This window comes from Eschrichtius robustus, chromosome 4 (assembly GCF_028021215.1).
Source record: "Eschrichtius robustus isolate mEscRob2 chromosome 4, mEscRob2.pri, whole genome shotgun sequence".
NCBI classification, from domain to species: domain Eukaryota; kingdom Metazoa; phylum Chordata; class Mammalia; order Artiodactyla; family Eschrichtiidae; genus Eschrichtius; species Eschrichtius robustus.
The window spans coordinates 41,545,609-41,563,579 of record NC_090827.1 but is presented as its reverse complement, the minus strand read 5'-3'; the positions used below and the strand labels follow the sequence as shown (position 1 = coordinate 41,563,579).

Genomic DNA, 17,971 nt, shown 5'->3' with positions numbered 1-17,971 from the left:
ATAGGTAGATTACCCATGGTGGCTGTAACATTTCTCAGCAGAGAAAATAATTTGGAGTGTCTGTAAGGAAATGGGTGATTTCTTTAATCAAATTAAACGCAAGTCTTCTCAGTTAATCTCCCTGGAAAATTTCTTGTGAACTTTATAACCCAAAATGTGATCACACAAAATTCCCCTTTCCCTTGTGCATCTCTGGCATGTACCACTGCTACCACCTTCTTTAACATACAGGCCCAAATATGGGGACTCTAAATTATAGCATAGCTGTGACCAGGCTGGAATATTTTTTAAAGTTTATACTCTGGATCAACAAGAGTAATATGGTTAGGGAGAGTAATCCAAAGCTAAATAATCTGTTTTACCTGACATTTTATTTTATTTTTTAAATATTTATTTATTTAGGCACATGAGATCTTCATTGCTGCATGCAGGATCTTTCATTGTGGCGAGCGGGCTTCTCTCTAGTTGTGGATCCAGAGCACATGGGCTCTGCAGTTGCGGCACATGGGCCTAGTGGCCCCGCGGCACGTGGGAATCTCAGGTCCCCGACCAGGGATCGAACCCGCGTCCTCTGCATTGGAAGGAAGGTTCTTAACCACTGGACCACCAGGGAAGTGCCATACCTGATATTTTAGTTTTCTACCTATTGCTGTACAGCAAACAATCCCAAAATCCAGTGGCTTAAGTCAACAAGTATTTATAACCTCTTACAATTTCTATGTGGGTTAACTGGACCCAACAGTGCAATTCTATACCATGTGGCAGGGCTGCAGTCTTCTGAAGGCTCAACCCGGCTGGAATATCTATGATCGCTCGCTCTTGTAGCAGGCAGTTGGTGCTGCTTGTTGGCTGGGAACTCAGCTGGGGCTGTTGATTGAAGGCCTTGATTGTTCTCCACACAGCTTCTCCATGTGGCTTGGGTTCCAAGAAGGAATACTCTAAGCATGCTTCTACATGACAGAAGTCACCTTTCTCCTTTTGGAGTACTAGCAAGCAATTCAAAGTTCAAACTTCAGAGAATAAGGGCTGGAAAAAGTAATTTCCTCTCCCGTCTGCTTGAAGTCAATCTCCTGGTGGTCTCATTTCCTATTTGAACTACCACTTGTAATCTTGGTGACTGAAATGGCAACCTACCACTTTCAGGGGAGACACTGGCCTCTCAGAGACCTCACCTAGACAAGCAATTCAGAGTTGAGCTGACGATGCCAACAGTCATTCTAGGGATATGCACTTATATAGATTGCAAATGGGTGGAGTGGGGTGGGATGGTGGTACATTTCATTGCAGTCTCATGACAATTACTATCTTACTATTGTAAGAGAGCACTGAAAATGGGCTACGTATTTATACACTACTTAAGAACGAAGTAGATGTGGAAAAAAAAAAAAAAAACAAATCAACCAATCTAGTATATGTCCATGTCAACTATGCTAAATACTTCATTAATATTTTATGTCTTAAAACATATGTCTTGGCTAGCATACCTACTGAAAGTAGAGTTGCCCTTTTCAAAGTCTTTATCCCTTGTGTGACATACACAAGGGAAACAAGAATTTAAAAATGCCCCAAACAGGACTTCCCTGGTTGTCCAGTGAGTAAGACTCCATGCAATGCAGGGGGCCTGGGTTTGATCCCTCGTAGGGAAACTAGATCCCGCATGCATATCACAACTAAGAGTTTGCATGATGCAACTAAAGATCCCATGTGCCGCAACTAAGACCCAGTGAAGCCAAAATAAATAAATAAATAAATAAATAAATATTTTAAAATGCCCCAAACATAATTAACTTCATGTGGATCATTTTGAACTTCTAGATACTGAACAATTGTGTGAACTTTCAATCTTAAACATTTGAGTTTCCAACTATAAGGGTGGGCAATGTCTTTTCTTCTTAAATTGCAATTGTTCCCAGAGTCTAATGCCCAATAAAAGTGTCATTAATAAAGATTACTAACATTCGAAGTTTTACTTAACATTAGTTAAGATTTACTGAATAGTAAAAGCAATGTTTGCCTTTCTTGTGAGGAGGGTGCTGCAAGCCAAGGCCATGAATTTCCAGCCTATGATATAAGCTACGCTGAATAAGAATTTGAAGACTTCTCCAAATTCTCTAGGTGCAGAGCAAATCATGTAGATGGTACCTTTTTCCTAAACTATCATTTAATCTACACCCTAGCAAAATACCAATAAATTAAAATTGGGTGGATTGGGTGTACTTTCTGGTAGAAACAAAGAAAAATTCCATCCTATCTTTGTTATCAAAATTTTCTTTTCTTTGCATATAGGTAAAGGCTTGCAGATCAATAATCGTTTTGATTTCACCATGAAATTACATTCTCTTTGCTTGAGTTCCTTTGAGTTATGCACAAGGCTTCCTGTTCTGAATCCACTCTTTTCTTTTCCTCTCTATTATGATGTCAGTGTATGCTGAAGGCAAGTAAAGTTATGAAAACCTTTAGTCCTTAATTCTGTCAAGGTGGTGATGTCAGAGAGAGATATAAATTAGATGGTGATGAAAAATTTTAAGTCTGGATTTATAAAAGGTAATTTTTTCCCCCCATTCCTTCTTTTTCCATTTTAAAACAAAATTTTTTTCATCTTTATTCTCCAAATTTAGGTGTACTTCCCCCTCAGAATTCCAATACATTTTTTTCTTTGTTAATGAAGACTTGTGATGATCTGTTTTCCCTTTCATCTTAGAACATTTTGCTTTTATGTTTCTTTATGTGATGTATACAATTCATGTAATTGTTTTAGTTGGTGTTTCTGTTGATCTTAGACATGAGGAAGGTCCAAGTAACACAGTTGATGTCAGGGTATCCGGAAAGCTTGAATCCATCTATAAACTCTTCAGCACTCATAGGTCGGTTAGTGCCCTGCTGGTTTTGGAGACCCTGGATTGGGGGGGTGGACAGCTGCGGCTCACCCTGGGGACACAGACACTGGTGGCAGCCATATTCGGGAACACTCTACTGCCCTTTTCCTTTTTTTCTTCTCTTTTGTGTAGCAGTTGAGTGTACGATACAGGGATACAAGTACGGCAGTCCTATAAAATCATATGCTGATAGTTCATATGAAGTCTTTTGACTAGAAAACTTCCATAATAGTACTAAAATGTAAACAAATTTTAACAAATGGTAAAACTGCTTTCCATATTATTATTACTTTATTTTTTATTTTTGCCCATGCCGCATGGCTTGTGGGACCTTAGTTCCCCAACCAGGAATTGAACCCGGGTCCCCGGCAGTGAAAGCGCTGAGTCCTAACCACTGGACTGTCAGGGAATTCCCAGCTTTCCATATTAAAGTAGCCTTTTTTTTTTTTTTTGGTAGGGTTTTTTGTGGTTTTTTAAAAAATTAATTAATTAATTAATTAATGAATGGCTGTATTGGGTCTTCGTTTCTGTGCGAGGGCTTTCTCTAGTTGTGGCAAGCGGGGGCCACTCTTCATCGCGGTGCGCGGGCCTCTCACTATCGCTGCCTCTCTTGTTGCGGAGCACAGGCTCCAGACGCGCAGCCTCAGTAATTGTGGCTCACGGGCCCAGTTGCTCCGTGGCATGTGGGATCCCCCCAGACCAGGGCTCGAACCCGTGTCCCCTGCATTGGCAGGCAGATTCTCAACCACTGCGCCACCAGGGAAGCCCTAAAGTAGCCTTTTATACCAGGATCTTCCTCTCTCTAACTGGCAATAGTTGTATAGACTCAAGCAAGGGTTTTCAGGCCAGAAAAATTAAAGCAAGTAACTTTAGAGTTTTAACTCAATCCAAATAATATGTACTCAGTACCTATAATGTTCAAAGTATTGTGCCGTGAAGGAGCTTAATAGCTGATGAACAGTTTACCTGAAGCACTCCATGGCTGTATTCTTTACACCTAAACAATAATCCACAGCTATTATATTTTAACTGTGACTTGGCTAGAAGTGAAGTTTCCTTATGCTTCCTTCTGCAGTGAACCTCTGATTTTTGGCAACTATTTTACTGTAACCAGGGGCAAAGTAAAGCAGGAGGTTGGATAATTCTGAAAAATTGTAAAAAAACAGTTGGATTATTGTCTTCCATCTCCTTTTGTTTCATCAGTAGAACAGCATTAACGGTGAGATGGCAAATCCATAACAGACATAAACCTTAGCCCTAGGTCATTTAGACTGAATAACTGTGACCACACTGTGTTTAGGGCATTTCACTATCATCATCTGCTTCTTCTCAATGGAGGACATTTATTGATTAACAAATACTCTACTAGCACTTATATGCCAGATATATTAACATACTCAAGGTTAGACTATTTGCCCAAATCTGAAGCAGAAAAATGCTATGAGAAGCCTTTTATTAATGCCTCCCTTCCTCCCTCCAGATGTGTTCACAGTGAAGTGAAAGTTGTCTCTCTCCTCCTGGCACACCCACTTCTCCTTATTCCCGACTTCTTCGTTTAATGATTTAAAATATAAACCTGACGTGTTTAAATTTTCAGGAATGGCAAGACGTTGATACTGCCTCTTACCCTGGCAATGCACAAGTCACCATTTCAGATCTTGAGAAAAATGTCTGCCTCATCTTTGTAATATTAAACCCACTTACAGAAAACAAATCTTAAACGTTTGCAACCATGAGATGTGGTACAGCTGAATTCATTTTAGTATTTTGAAAAGGTGTAAGCTTTCAAAACTTTTCTGAAGAAGACGCTCCTGTGCTTGTCTTTTCTCATGCCACCCCCCCTCCTCCCAAATTTCCATTTGCTAGTTAAAATCCAGTTCATTTTCCAAGCCCATCTCAAATAACCCTTTCTCTAGAAAACTATTTCCTCCCTAAAACCAATATAATTTTTCTTCTGACTCTCCCACAGTACTTCCTAACTTTGACCCCACTTTTGCTTGACTTTTAAGTGCGAGTATTTTAACCATTATATACGTTTTAAGGCCTTACGGCTTCAAATAGTACCATAAGGGTGACAAGCCACTTTTCTCTATTTGTTTTTCACTAATGCGTCAGGAAGAATACTGTTAACCGGGTGTGGGGGGGCGGGACGGGACACAGATTATGATGATCTGTGCTGGTTTCAATCCTAATATAATTGATCTCTTAAACTAATCTGAGAATGAGGCGAGCCTAACTTTCACACTGGAAAATCCCGAGAGGAAAAACACGCCTCCGAGATCTACAGGCAAAATGCACCCCGCCTCCACGCTGCTTGGAGCAGCTGTCTCAGGAGTCCTCCCTTCCTTAGAACGTGGGAGAGGTTTGGTGGGGCGGCAGCTGCAAGGAATCTTCCCCGTTCCTCGTCCACACGATCTCCCCGCCCCACACCCCGCTCCGAAAAGAAGGTGGCAGCTGTCAGGGAATCCCAGTGGAAATCTCTTTCCGAGTCTTCGCCGAGCGCGGCGGGCGGGCGGCAGCTGAAAGCTGTCAGGGGTGGGGACTCTTTGCTCCCTTAGGCAAGGACAGCAGCCCCGCTGGCTCCGGAGCTGCCACCTCCCTAGCTCGTAGCTGTCCCTCAGGTGTCCTTCTCCGAGTCCAAGAAGACACCTTGGCAACGTGGGGCGGGTTCCTTCCGCGCCAGGAGGCCCTACGGTAACTTAACAGAAGGAGCGTCAGAATCACCGCCTCGGCACTTGCCAAAGCACCTTCTCAGGTCGGGGAGTGGGAGGTGGGGGAAGAGTCGGCTTCTGAAAAGAAAGGTCTTTACTGGTCGGGCCGGGGATACACCTGGTGCTACCTGCGTAGCGCGCCAGCCCTCATACACTGTTCCACCAGCAAGCCCGCGCCCGGCGCCCCCGCCCTCTCCGGCCCCTGGGGCCGCCCGCGCTTCCCCACGCCACCGCGCGGTCGCCTCCGCCTTCCCGCCCGCCCGGCCGCTCGCTCCCGCTTGCTCGCGCTCGCGCACGCGCACGCGCACGCCGCGCCCGGCCGCTCTCGGCGCTGTCATGGCGGCGGGGAGCAGCTTCAGTGGGCACGCGGACAGCCGCGCGAGCCGGGGAGGGGCAAGCTGTGGCAGTAACATCCTCACCGCCCGCAGCAGCCTCAGCCGCGGCGTCCGCAGCGCCGGCAGCGGCTGATTTTGCAAAGGCTGAGCGCAGGGGTGGGGTGGGGTGCGGTGGGGCGGGCCAGGAAGCCTTGGAGTTCTGTGCAGCCGCGGACTCCCGGGGAGCGGACTAGGGAAACTTGGAGGCTGCGATCAGGTGCACTGACCTCTCTCTCCTCCCTCCTCTCTTCGTCGTAGCCGCCGGGACTCCCCTCCCTTCTGGCCACTACACACACCACCCCTCCTCTGCCCGTCGAACCTCAGGTGCCCGAGAGGTGCTCCACTCCACCCCCTGGGCCGAGCGTTGAGAATCATCACCGCCCCCTTCCCCCGCCCTTTCCTGCCCTGGATCTCAGCTGCCACCTCCGTCTCGCGGCTGCCTGGCGGGGGGCAAGGACGAGTCCGGAGTGTCTGGGTGAGGAGGAACTTTCTCCCTCTAGGGTAGCTTGGGGACCCCTGCTTTCCTCCGACCCCCACCCCCCCACCCCCTTTCCCAGCGACAGCTTCCTTTTCCGTGCACCTGTGAGGAGAGGTTGCCCTGCGCCTGGAACCTGCGAGAGTGTGGGGGAGGAGTGAACCTGTTCTCGGGCCTCTGGAACCCGCCTTCGCTCAGAACCCCGCTTCTCAAGGCGCGGGGAAGCGGGTGGCTGGTAGCGGGGTCCTTTGAGGAACTTATTTGACGGACACTAACTACTCCCTTCTCTCCCCGAAAAACCGTAAACCAAAACCTAGCCTATTTAACATTGATTTAATCTTCCAATAGGGTTTGGCGTTGTTGTCAGCCTCGGGGAGAGAGATTGGACAAATATTCTCCAAGAGGAGGAAGGCGACGCCGAGGACTTTCCACAGCAACTGCTTTTGGGGTTTCTCCACAACTTGAAGAGTGACCCTTTCCGTTTTGCGTTGCGTCTGTGTGCTTATTACTAGCGCGGCGACTGCTGTCCCAGAGTGACTCCGAGTGGTCCTTTATCGTGAACTCGCAATGGCCAGTGAAGACAGTATTGCCCCTTCCCCGCCAACAGGTGATGACGGAGGAGGTGGAGGGAAAGGAGAAGAAACCCCTGCCGAAGGGGGTGCCTTGTCTCTGAAACCAGGGCTCCCTATCAGGGGCATCAGAATGAAATTTGCCGTGTTGACGGGGCTGGTTGAAGTTGGAGAAGTATCCAATAGGGATATTGTAGAAACTGTCTTTAACCTGGTAAGTAGATCTCTATTTTACGAGCATATCTTCTCAGTGGGTTGGGGAACAAGACGTTAGCGCTGGAGCCATGTGCTTCACTCAGGCTGATGATAGAAACAAAATTCTGCTGACCTAAATGAAACAATTTCTTGTAAGGGGAATTAGGTAAACTTAGATGCTCCAGGTTTTGAGAAAGTGAACAGATCACTTTGGTCCTAAGGAAATAATTGTTGCTATGTAAGTATTATGGAGGATTCCAGTGGAGGAGTTTTATTCTATAAATTTTTTTCCCCCTTGGGATGTATATCTAAGTGTGCATTTCGGACATTTTAAGTAAGTTCTTTTGACCTTTTTTTGGACTTGAGAAATAATGTCCTACCTACTCTTTCGAGTCTGCCTAAGTTATGTTTTGCCATAAATTTTGAACAGAAAATTCTTGTTCACAGGGCTGATGAAAGATTAATTTGTTGCAAAGTTAGCATTTATATTTAATTTTGACTAGTTTTATTTTTAGACATAATTAACAAAAGTCAAATTTTGGAGGGAATTTAGGGTTACATCTTGTGAATATTGAACGGCAATTTAAAAAGAGAATTGCAGCAGATATAGTATAATCTTTATTTCATTTGTGAATTCATGTCTATCAGCAAAGCATATTTGGTCATTGGAAGTTGCTGGTTATACTACTATGAGCTATGAATGTTATTTTTAAAAGGTGGATATGCGATACTTCCCTTTTTCTCTAGTCTTAGAAATGGTTATCATTTCTAATGGGGACTTTTTAGATTTCTTTATTCTGATCTCCGTTGCCCATCAACGTAAAATATAAAAAGTAAATTTGACCTTTAGATATTTCCCCTTCTTCCACCTATTCACCTGTGTTAGAAGATAATAGATGGGAACAACTATGAATGTGCAATAGTTGAATAACTGTTTATTACCTTTCCCCTTTGCCTCTATTTTTTCAAGGTTAGGCTTGTTTTATTCAGGGCAGTTAATTATTTCCTTAACTAGACCTTTATTAATGGACTGGTCACCTGTGGTACAACTTCTAGAATGAGAAAGTAGCTTGATGAAATTCACTTACCTATGGAATAAGAACATTTTGAACAATTGGTATTTCTCTACCAGTTTGTTGTGTTGGGAGTTTATATACAAATACACACACGTATACATTTTTAAAAAATTATGTATATTATGGAAATGTTCAGGTGTACACAAAAATAGAACAGTTTAATGAACTCTGGTGTCTATCATTCAGTTTCAACAGTTATAAACATTTTGGGGATCTTGTGTGTATGTGGACTTTCAAAGTTTGTGAATCTGAAGGAGGTAAATGGCAAATCTATGTATCCCTTTGTCTCCAAATAGACTTGAAAACTTTCCTTCTCAATTTTTTTCTTTTTCTTTTTTTAAACCTCATGTATCTTGGATGTTAAAGAGAAATCTGTGGTAGGGATATAGTCCATCATTAGTTGTTTGTGTGTGAAACACAACATTCCTCTGACAGAAGGAGGATTCCAACTCCTCTGTTCTTTAGAATGTCTTCTGTGGAGGTGGATGACCGAACATGAGTCACTTGCATTTTATCATTAAGGAAAATCCAAATTCTGTAGTAATAGTTCGTTCATATGCTGCCTAGAATTGTACACCTGGTAGGGATTTTAAGGTGACTGGTTAAGTCTTTCATAGCTACATGTTTGCAGGTCAGTAGGTGTCTGGGTAGAAGGAGAGGGAAAATCTGTTCAATTACACTTCCTCTTCACCATTGTTCTCCTCTCATGTAGGGCAGAGAAAGTTGCTGAGAGGATTAGATTAGTTCTTTTCCTTCCCTTCTCCCTTACAAAACTTTTCATGCTCCTACAGATATCAAGAGTCTTGGCCAGTCTTTTGAAAATCTTGGGAACTGAAAATCTTGGGAATCTGGTAAACTAGACCATTTCAGTGTTAGTACTGCTGCACTTAAATATTTTCTAATCGATAGTTATCAGCCTTAGTCTCAATTCTACTCAAAGAAAGAAGTTACATTAACTAATAATAAGTGTGATTTAAAAAAAGTTACAATTTACTATGTGCTAGGCAAAGGGCCAGGCGCTTTGCATATGTTTTTAAATTTTTCCCTCATTAAGTGTTTAATACATAGAGCTCATTATATAGTTAAGGAAACTGAGAGCCTGAAAGGTGAAGCAGATTGGTGATTCTTAGAATGACAACCCTTCTAGGAATACATCTGTCTCTTGAGTTGATGTAGAGTTGTTTGCTTCCCTAAGCAGATATTTATAGCTTAGGCATAGCTTTCCCCAATGTAAGGGCAGAAAAATCATTGGTCCTGCTAAATATGAATGCTGAAACCTTGTTCAGTTTTCATATCTTCTTATTGACCATTCAAATAGCTTTCAAAAAAAAGACTTTAGAAGTAAAAAAAAAAATTTTTTCAGGTTATTCAGTCAGTTTTTTCACTCAGAATGTAGATGCAGAAAGTTGATTATTAAGTTTTTTTACAGTCAGTATATTGGATTAAAATGTCTAAAATTGTGAAAAATAGGATATAGACAAAAGAATGTGTGACATGTATAAGTAATGAAGTATTATAATATGAGCCCTGTGAAACTTCATTTAACTTAAAGAACCAGCATATTACCAGTATCACTGAATCCTCATGCATGCTCCTCCTTTATCCTTTCTTCATTGGATTTTTCATTAGTAGGTTTATTATATTATATATTATACTATATTTATTATATATATATATGCAGCTATCATAACTTTTTCCTACTTTTCAGGCATTTTATTAAAATAGATTGTATGCTACCGATTCTCTCTTATTGATTATATATTAGTTACTTTAAACCATAAAGTTTGTACTGTTAAAATTAAACAACCTCCCCTCCCTGAGAGCTGCCCAAATAGTAAGAGGTAGTAGAGCCATAAAACTTCAGAAGTCTTTCTTTACAAAGTGCTGCCTCCAACTTTGCTAATGTAGCTTGACCTTACACTGTTATAAATTTCTTTTTTTTTTTAAGATTTATTATTTTATTATTTTATTTTTGCCTGCGTTAGGGCTTAGTTATGGCACGCGGGATCTTCCCTGAGGCATGTGGGATCTTTTGCTCTGGCATGCGGGCTCTTCGTTGTGGTGCGCAGGCTTCTCTCTAGATGTGTTGTGTGGGTTTTCTGTTCTCTAGTTGTGACGCGCAGAGTCCAGGGTGCATGGGCTCTGCAGTCGTGGCGCACGGGTTCCAGAGCACGTGGGCTCTGTAGCTTGCAGCACATGGGCTCTAGTTGAGGGGCACGAGCTCAGTAGTTGTGGCGGGCAGGCTTAGTTGCCCCGCGGCATGTGGGATCTTAGTTCCCTGACCAGGGATCGAACCCCTGTCCCCTGCATTGTAAGGCGGATTCTTTACCATTGGACCACCAGGGAAGTCCCTGTTATAAATTTCTTTGGAATTTACCACCCTTCTTGTAATTTCTTTCGCAAGTCTGTTTTATAGGTAAGTTTTGATTAATAGTACACCTGTGTATTCAAGTGTTTCAAACTTCTGGTCAACTTTTACATTTTTCTTGTTGCAATTTAAAACCATTTTTGTTTTGTCTCCATCTGTATGCTAAAGTAATTTGTCAACTTTTGGACCCAAATAATTATATTGGCATGTTTTCAGGAACTCACTGCTGAGTTTAAGGCTTCCACCAGGTATTTATAGGTGTTCAATGCTATTTAATTCAAGAATAGTGTTTCCCGTGGGCTGGTGACAGATACGTGTTTTCATGAAATTTTTTTCTTCAAAAAGTAACTGTACCATTTTAATTAAACTGTTAAAGCTTAGGGAGTTCCCTGGCAGTCCGGTGGTTAGGACTCAGTGCTTTCACTGCCATGGTCGGGGTTCAAACCCTGGTCAGGGAATTAAGATCCCACAAGCCACACAGTGTGGCCAAAAAAAAAAGAGTTAAAGATTAGAAGATGGAATATAATTTTTCATTACTCATTATGTGGCATTGATACAGGTTCTGCGAGATATTAATGGTGCAAACTCTTAACACCTATAGAAGCTGAGCAGATCATACAGAGGTTCCGTTTGTATTGACTGTGCAGAGAGTATGCTTGTGGGGCATCTACTGTTCCATTTTAGCTGATTGTTGTCCTGCAGTAACATGGGCCCAGTGATGTGTGAACCTTTTGATTTTTTGGGAAGAAGTGGAAATCTAGATTAAAAAAAAATAACATTTAAAATGTCAAATTAAAATATTAAAAAATACTGTGTGGGACATAAAATTGCAGGCAGTTTCTTTTCAAGCTTTTATATGAACATTTATTAGAAAGGTAATCATTCATCATGTTTCTATTTTGATGTGTGTATCTAGAATTATTTCCTCCTTAATACCTGACATCATAATTTAAAGGTTAAGAGTAATCTATTCTAGAAACATGCTTGTTCATGGGCTTCTCCTCCATATCAGTTTGTATTGATACTTCATGTTATAATAGAAAACTCAAACTGGTTTAAACACAATAAAAAGGATTTATAGGCTCATTTATCAGGAAGTCCAAAGGTAGGGCAAGATTTACAGGAAATAATATTAAAGACCAGTTTCTTTCTGTTGCTGTTTGCCTTTCTGTAATGTCAGCTTTAGTCCATTGCTGTTCCCCTCATGGTAATAGGATGGCTGCCAGTGGTACTTGGGGCCATATGTATTCTTGTTCAGATCTCTTGGGAGAGAGCCTCTCTGTCCTAACATTCTAAACAAGAGTCCTGATTGGACTGCTGAAGCAATGATTGTGGCCATTGAAATGTGCTGATTGGCTTAAGCAAACCAGGGCCAACTGCTGTACCTAAGAATGGGGTCAATTTCCTCTAAAGTACTTGGGCTGCATGGGGAGGGATGGATACACAAAGATCTGGGTAAGAAATTCACAGAGTGAATGGATGCTGGATAGGCAACCAGTGATGTCCACTACTCTCCTTTTCAAATGCATAATAATATAATAGTAATGTTAAAGATATTTGTGTAAAGAGAAAAAAAAAATCACTCTCTTAACCCCCTGTCGCGATCTTGAGCAAGTTTTTTAAAAAATTCTTTTATTTATTTATTTTAAAAAATATTTATTTTATTATTTATTTGGCTGCATTGGGTCTTAGTTGCAGTATGTTCATTGCAGCATGTGGGATCTTTCGTTGTGGTGTGTGGGCTCTTCGTTGCGACGCGCAGGTTTCTCTCTAGTTGTGGCGTGTGGGCAGTAGTTGCGGTGCGTGGGGCTCTCTAGTTGTGGCACATGGACTCTAGAGCACGCAGGCTTAGTTGCCCTGCGGCATGTGGGATCTTAGTTCCCCAACCAGGGATCAAACCCGCGTCCCCTGCGTTGGAAGGCGGATTCTTAACCACTGGACCACCAGGGAAGTCCTTGAACAAGTTTTTTTAACTTCTTTGTGCCTTGGTTTCCCCAGTTCTACAATGGGGAAACTATATTGTAGAAAGGATTAAATGAGTAAATACTTGTAAAGCACTTAAAATAATGTGTGGCACATTAAGTGCAATTATAACTATTTGCTATTATTGTAGTATTTGCAATTTTAGATAGTTACAATCATCATATTCCAACCTTATCTTATAATTTTTTTGTTTCTATATAGTCATTATTAGCCTATTGGCTCTGCAATATACTACTTCATTCTTATTTTGGGGTTTATTTAATAGCCATTGTCACTCTTAGAGGTGACTTGATTTTAAACATCTTTATTGAGGTGTAATTTACATACCATAAAAGTCACTTGTTTTAAGTATGTAATTCAGTGATTTTTAGTAAGTTTCCAGAGTTGTGCAAGCATTACCACAATCTAATTTTAGAACATTTACATCCTGTGTTCAAGACATTTTATAGTTTTAGCTCTTACATTTAGGCCTATGATCTATTTTGAGTTAATTTTTGTATGATGTGAAAGAAGGGTAAGATAAGGGTCTAAATTCATCTTTTTGTCTCACTGCCATTTGTTGAAAGGCTGTTCTTTCCCATTAAATTGCCTTGGCATCTTTGCCAAAAATCAGTTGACCAGAACTGTAAGGATTTATCTGAACTCTTAATTTTGATCCATATGTCAGTTCTTACATTAGTACCAAACTGTCTTGATTACTGTAGCTTTGTAGTAAGTTTTGAAATAGGGATGTATATCCTCTTTGTTTTTCTTTTTCGAGATTGTTGGCTATTCTAGGTCCTTTGTATTTCCATACGAATTGTAGGATGAACTCATCAATTTCTGTTAAAAAAAATGGAATGTATTTCCATTTATTTAGATCTTCTTTCTTTCATCAATGTTTTGTACTTTTCAGTGTATGAGAAGATGAATAACTTTTGAGTAAATGGTTTTTTTTTGTTTTGTTTTTGTGCTGCTATTAAAATGCTTCTGTAGGCATCTTTGTGCATTGAAATTTCCAGAAGAGGAATAAATGGTTTAAAGTATATGAACATTTATATAGCTCATGGGTAGATATTGTTAGCTTATTTATTAATGTTGAAAATTAAAAGATATTTGGGTGAGTTGGTATATTTTAATAACTTATAGTTTCTTAGAAGTGATAGAATTGCTAACTTAGGCCCCTGCAGGTATGCAGTCTTGTTTCTATTTTGAATATGTCCATTTTGAACTGGGAAATCATTTGGGAACTGAAAATTCAGAATTTTTTTTTGTTGTTGTTCTCTTTCATAGAAAGGGAAACTGAGTAAGCTTTTTGTTTCTCATACCTTTTGTTTCTCATACTGACCTAGCTGAACTAATGAAATATATTTAATTTTTATATTATAAATTATCTCTTTTCATATGTAGATTCTTTAAAATATTTGTAATAGTTTTGTATGTTTGCAAGAAAAATGTCCAGAATACATTTGGTTTTATAGTACTTACTTAGATAACAATAAATTGTTTTGTTTACCTTTGTACCTCCAGAACTTTTCACAGTGTTTCTTGGTACTTTAAAAGTGTTCGTTAAATTAAATGGAAATGCCTTAATCTCCTCATTAAATAAATTACATTCATTAGGAAGTCTAGTATCTATTATTCTTTTCTGCAAAAGGTATGTTGTTAAAACCTTAATACATATTTCTTTTATTATTTTCTGACTATTTCTTATGAAGATACTTGTCAGGCAGCTTGCATTTTTCATTATATAATTTTGAGTTACTTCAGTATCTGTTTTACCCCTAAGAAGAGCAATTTCATTATTTTCAAAATAGTCTCTTATAATGTGCTCTTAAAGTAGTTTTTCCCTTTTACTCTAGTATTTCATATGCTCTCATATAATGGAGTATATACTCAGAAACCTACCTCTGAGTATATTTCCAGTGAGTCTTTGGCTTAAAAGCCGTTGGGACAACATAAGAAGTAAAAAACAAAATAAAAGGAAATGGTACAAAGGAAAACACTGTTGAGAGTACACAAACTCTTTTTAATTGATTAAACTAATTTCATAAAACACTCTGAGTTTTAGATTTTAAAACTTTTTTGATGTGTGTGTATCCGTTTTGATTCCTCAAAGATTTAATTGGATTTGTCCCAGAATAATACATGTGATTGAAATGTGCTTTGTAGAGTAGAGAATTTCTTGTTGCTGGAGATTGTAGAAGTTTGCATATTGGGGATATTACAGAGTGGCTTCTTGCTTTGGGTAGGAAATTAGACACCACATGACTTCTAAAGTTATGTAACTATCTGATGTTCATGCTCTGTGTTCTGCTGTCTGTTACACCTGGGTTTTTGCATTTACTTAGACTTCTCTTGACCAGACTAATTTAGTAATTTATGTTCTATAAAAATTACAGTTTTAGAGAGAGGTGAGGGGCTGGATTTTCTCTATAGATTCTTACAGAAAGATGAAAAACTGATGAGGTCTCAATAAACTACGTGTTTTTTTAAAAAAAAATTTTATTTATTATTTATTTTCGGCTGTGTTGGGTCTTCATTTCTGTGCGAGAGCTTTCTCTAGTTGCAGTGAGCGGGGGCCACTCTTCATCGCGATGCGCGGGCCTCTCACTATCGCTGCCTCTCTTGTTGCGGAGCACAGGCTCCAGACGCGCAGGCTCAGTAGTTGTGGCTCACGGGCCTAGTCGCTCCGCGGCATGTGGGATCTTCCCAGACCAGGGCTCAAACCCGTGTCCCCTGCATTGGCAGGCAGATTCTCAGCCACTGCGCCACCAGGGAAGCCCATTAACTACGTTTTGTTAGAGGTAAATCTATTGCTTGAGAACTGAAAAAAAATTTCACCTTGCCTAATAGGATCTTTGTTCATGAATAATGACTTAAGTGGTGTGGTATTTTTATTTATAAACTATAGTAAATCTCTTAAAGCTATGGCCTCTGATGAGTTATGTAGATTTTGTTGTTTCTAGTGAAAATACTTTTCTCATAAAGTAATATAAATATATTATCTTAAATTCTATATATAGTACCTAATTGAATCCAGTCTTCATCATCTTTGGACTTCAGTATCTTTTTTTTAATGTAAATTTATTTATTTATTCATTTATTTATTTTTGGCTGTGTTGGGTCCTCGTTGCTGCGCACGGGCTTTCTCTAGTTATGGGGTGAGTGGGGGCTTCTCATTGTGGTGGCTTCTCTTGTTGCAGAGCAGGGCTCTAGGCATGCGGGCTTCAGTAGTTGTGGCACGCGGGCTCATAGTTGTGGCTCGCAGGCTCTAGAGTGCAGGCTCAGTAGTTGTGGCGCATGGGCTTAGTTGCTCTGCAGCATGTGGGATCCTCCCGGGCCAGGGCTCAAACCCATGTCCCCTGCATTGGCAGGCGGATTCTTAACCACTGTGCCACCAGGGAAGTCCCTGGGCTTCCATATCTTGAATAAAAATAATCATTATATCTCAGAGCTTATGAACACACACACACATATAAAACTTTTTACACAGAGTATTTTTTTGAAAGTGTGGATTTGATGTTAATACATGAAACTTAAAAAGTCAATCCTGATAGTAATATGGTAATTAATCAGTTTAAATGGGATATCCACAAATCTTTTCTAGAAACAGAGTAAGTACCAATGAGGCTCATTGGTATCTAAAATGGAGAAAATATTAATTACTAAAGAAAATTATATAAAGATATTATAAAATTATTATTAACAGTATCACCAACTTGTTTTCTTAGATAATACTACTGTGAAATTAATAAGTATCAAGCAGACACAAAATCCAAAGCATTTCAGAATAATTTTCCTTACTGTAGGTGACTTTCTTGTCAGTGCATGGGTGAGACAGTGCCTGTGGCCAGAAGTGTGAGTGGGTTATTTTGTTAGTTTACTAAAACATCTGGTGGGCTTATGGTTCTTAATCTGTTTTCAAACTTTTTGGGGGGTAAGTTTTAATTTTCAGTGATGGTGAGATGATCTATGGCTCTTGAGGTTGGGGGAAAATATATTGATAATTGGTGTGCTTTTGAGGTGAAGTTAATTCATTATTTTGGGTTACAGTAGGTAATAGCAATAGCTAAGATTTATTGAATGTGCCAGGTTCCGTTTTAAATGTGTATTAACTGCATTTACTTTTTACAGTTCTCACAATCAGGTGTAGGTCTTTCTGCCAAAATGTCTTGTGTTCTACAACAGTGGACTAAAAATAACAGGGCTTACGGGGGTAAAAATAGGAATGAGGTGCCCCATTCAAAACCTCTGGAATTTTGTAACGAGAATGTTAACAAAAGCAGTAACCTTAATGAAAATACTAGCAAGGTTAAGTCTCTACTGATATTTTCACCTTAGCATCACAGTCACTTTTGTGGTATTAAACCTGGAACCTGTGCTTCCTTCTTTGAGATGTAGATCCGGTTTTTTTTTTTTAGCTTCTGATGCTTTCTTCATTAATTCATTGTTTTATATCGGGGGAAATGTCTTTGCATTTCTTCATCTTTACTTGTAGATTGTCAGATACTTAATGTTGTGGGAAAAGCGTAATACAGTTGACACTTCAACAACATGCGTTTGAACTGGGTGGATCCACTTATATGTGGATTTTTTTCAATAATAAGTACTACGGTACTCCACGATTCATGGTGGTTGAATCCAAGGATGCAGAGGAATCTCATATATGGAGGGCCGACTATAAGTTATATGTGGTTTTTGGATTGCAGGGAGGGTTGGCCCCCCTAATCTCCACATTGTTCAAGGGCCAGCTGTAGTTCTTGCAATCATTAAACCAAGCACTATTTGCATTAAAGGAAAGCAGTTCTGTAAATTTTCATGTTTTTTTCAGATCTTAATGTATTGTGAAGAATTTCCCTTTAATTCTTTTGGAAGAAACTACATATGAACCAACATCACTTCCACACTATACCTGCATTATTCTGCTCTTTAACAATCTTGTAGGAGGTGATTCAAGGCAAAGATATAAGTTATAGCAGATTGGACTGTGCTATTGTAATATTCACTTTATAAATGATGAAACTGAGAGAGAGGCTAAGTAACTTGCTCACGTCACTGAGCAAGTAATGTTGCTGAGATTCAAACTCAGGGAATCTACAACCTGAGCTCTTAAACACTAAGCCATATATAGAACCTTAAACTGGAAATAGTGGCTTAAGGCATCTTTCAATCATGTAATTGATCAGTGTCTGGAAAAGTATCTAGATTGTTTAAAACTTGCCTAACATAGTCAAGATTTGGCTTGAGGCAGGTAGGGTTAATTTGTTTGTTTTCCCCTTTAAATAACTTAAAATGTGTAATAGGAAAAGGGAGTTTTTAAGGAATGTGATATTCAAATTGGATGGAATTAATGACGTAGTTA

The 17,971-nt window shown here is 39.9% G+C and overlaps 1 protein-coding gene across 3 annotated transcripts in view; it reads left to right on the top strand.

The window, feature by feature from the left end:
* The first annotated feature begins 5,926 nt into the window (after window positions 1–5,926).
* The window catches only part of LRBA (LPS responsive beige-like anchor protein), a 750,846-nt gene continuing 738,801 nt past the window's right edge, over window positions 5,927–17,971 (top strand). For 2 of the 3 annotated variants that reach the window (XM_068542608.1, XM_068542606.1), the window contains exons 1-2: window positions 5,927–6,436; window positions 6,785–7,219. In XM_068542608.1, the coding sequence (XP_068398709.1) occupies window positions 7,004–7,219 (216 nt within the window). In that variant the 5' untranslated portion in view covers window positions 5,927–6,436; window positions 6,785–7,003. The remainder of the gene's footprint in view (window positions 6,437–6,784; window positions 7,220–17,971) is intronic. The other variant, XM_068542607.1, reaches the window with a different exon arrangement.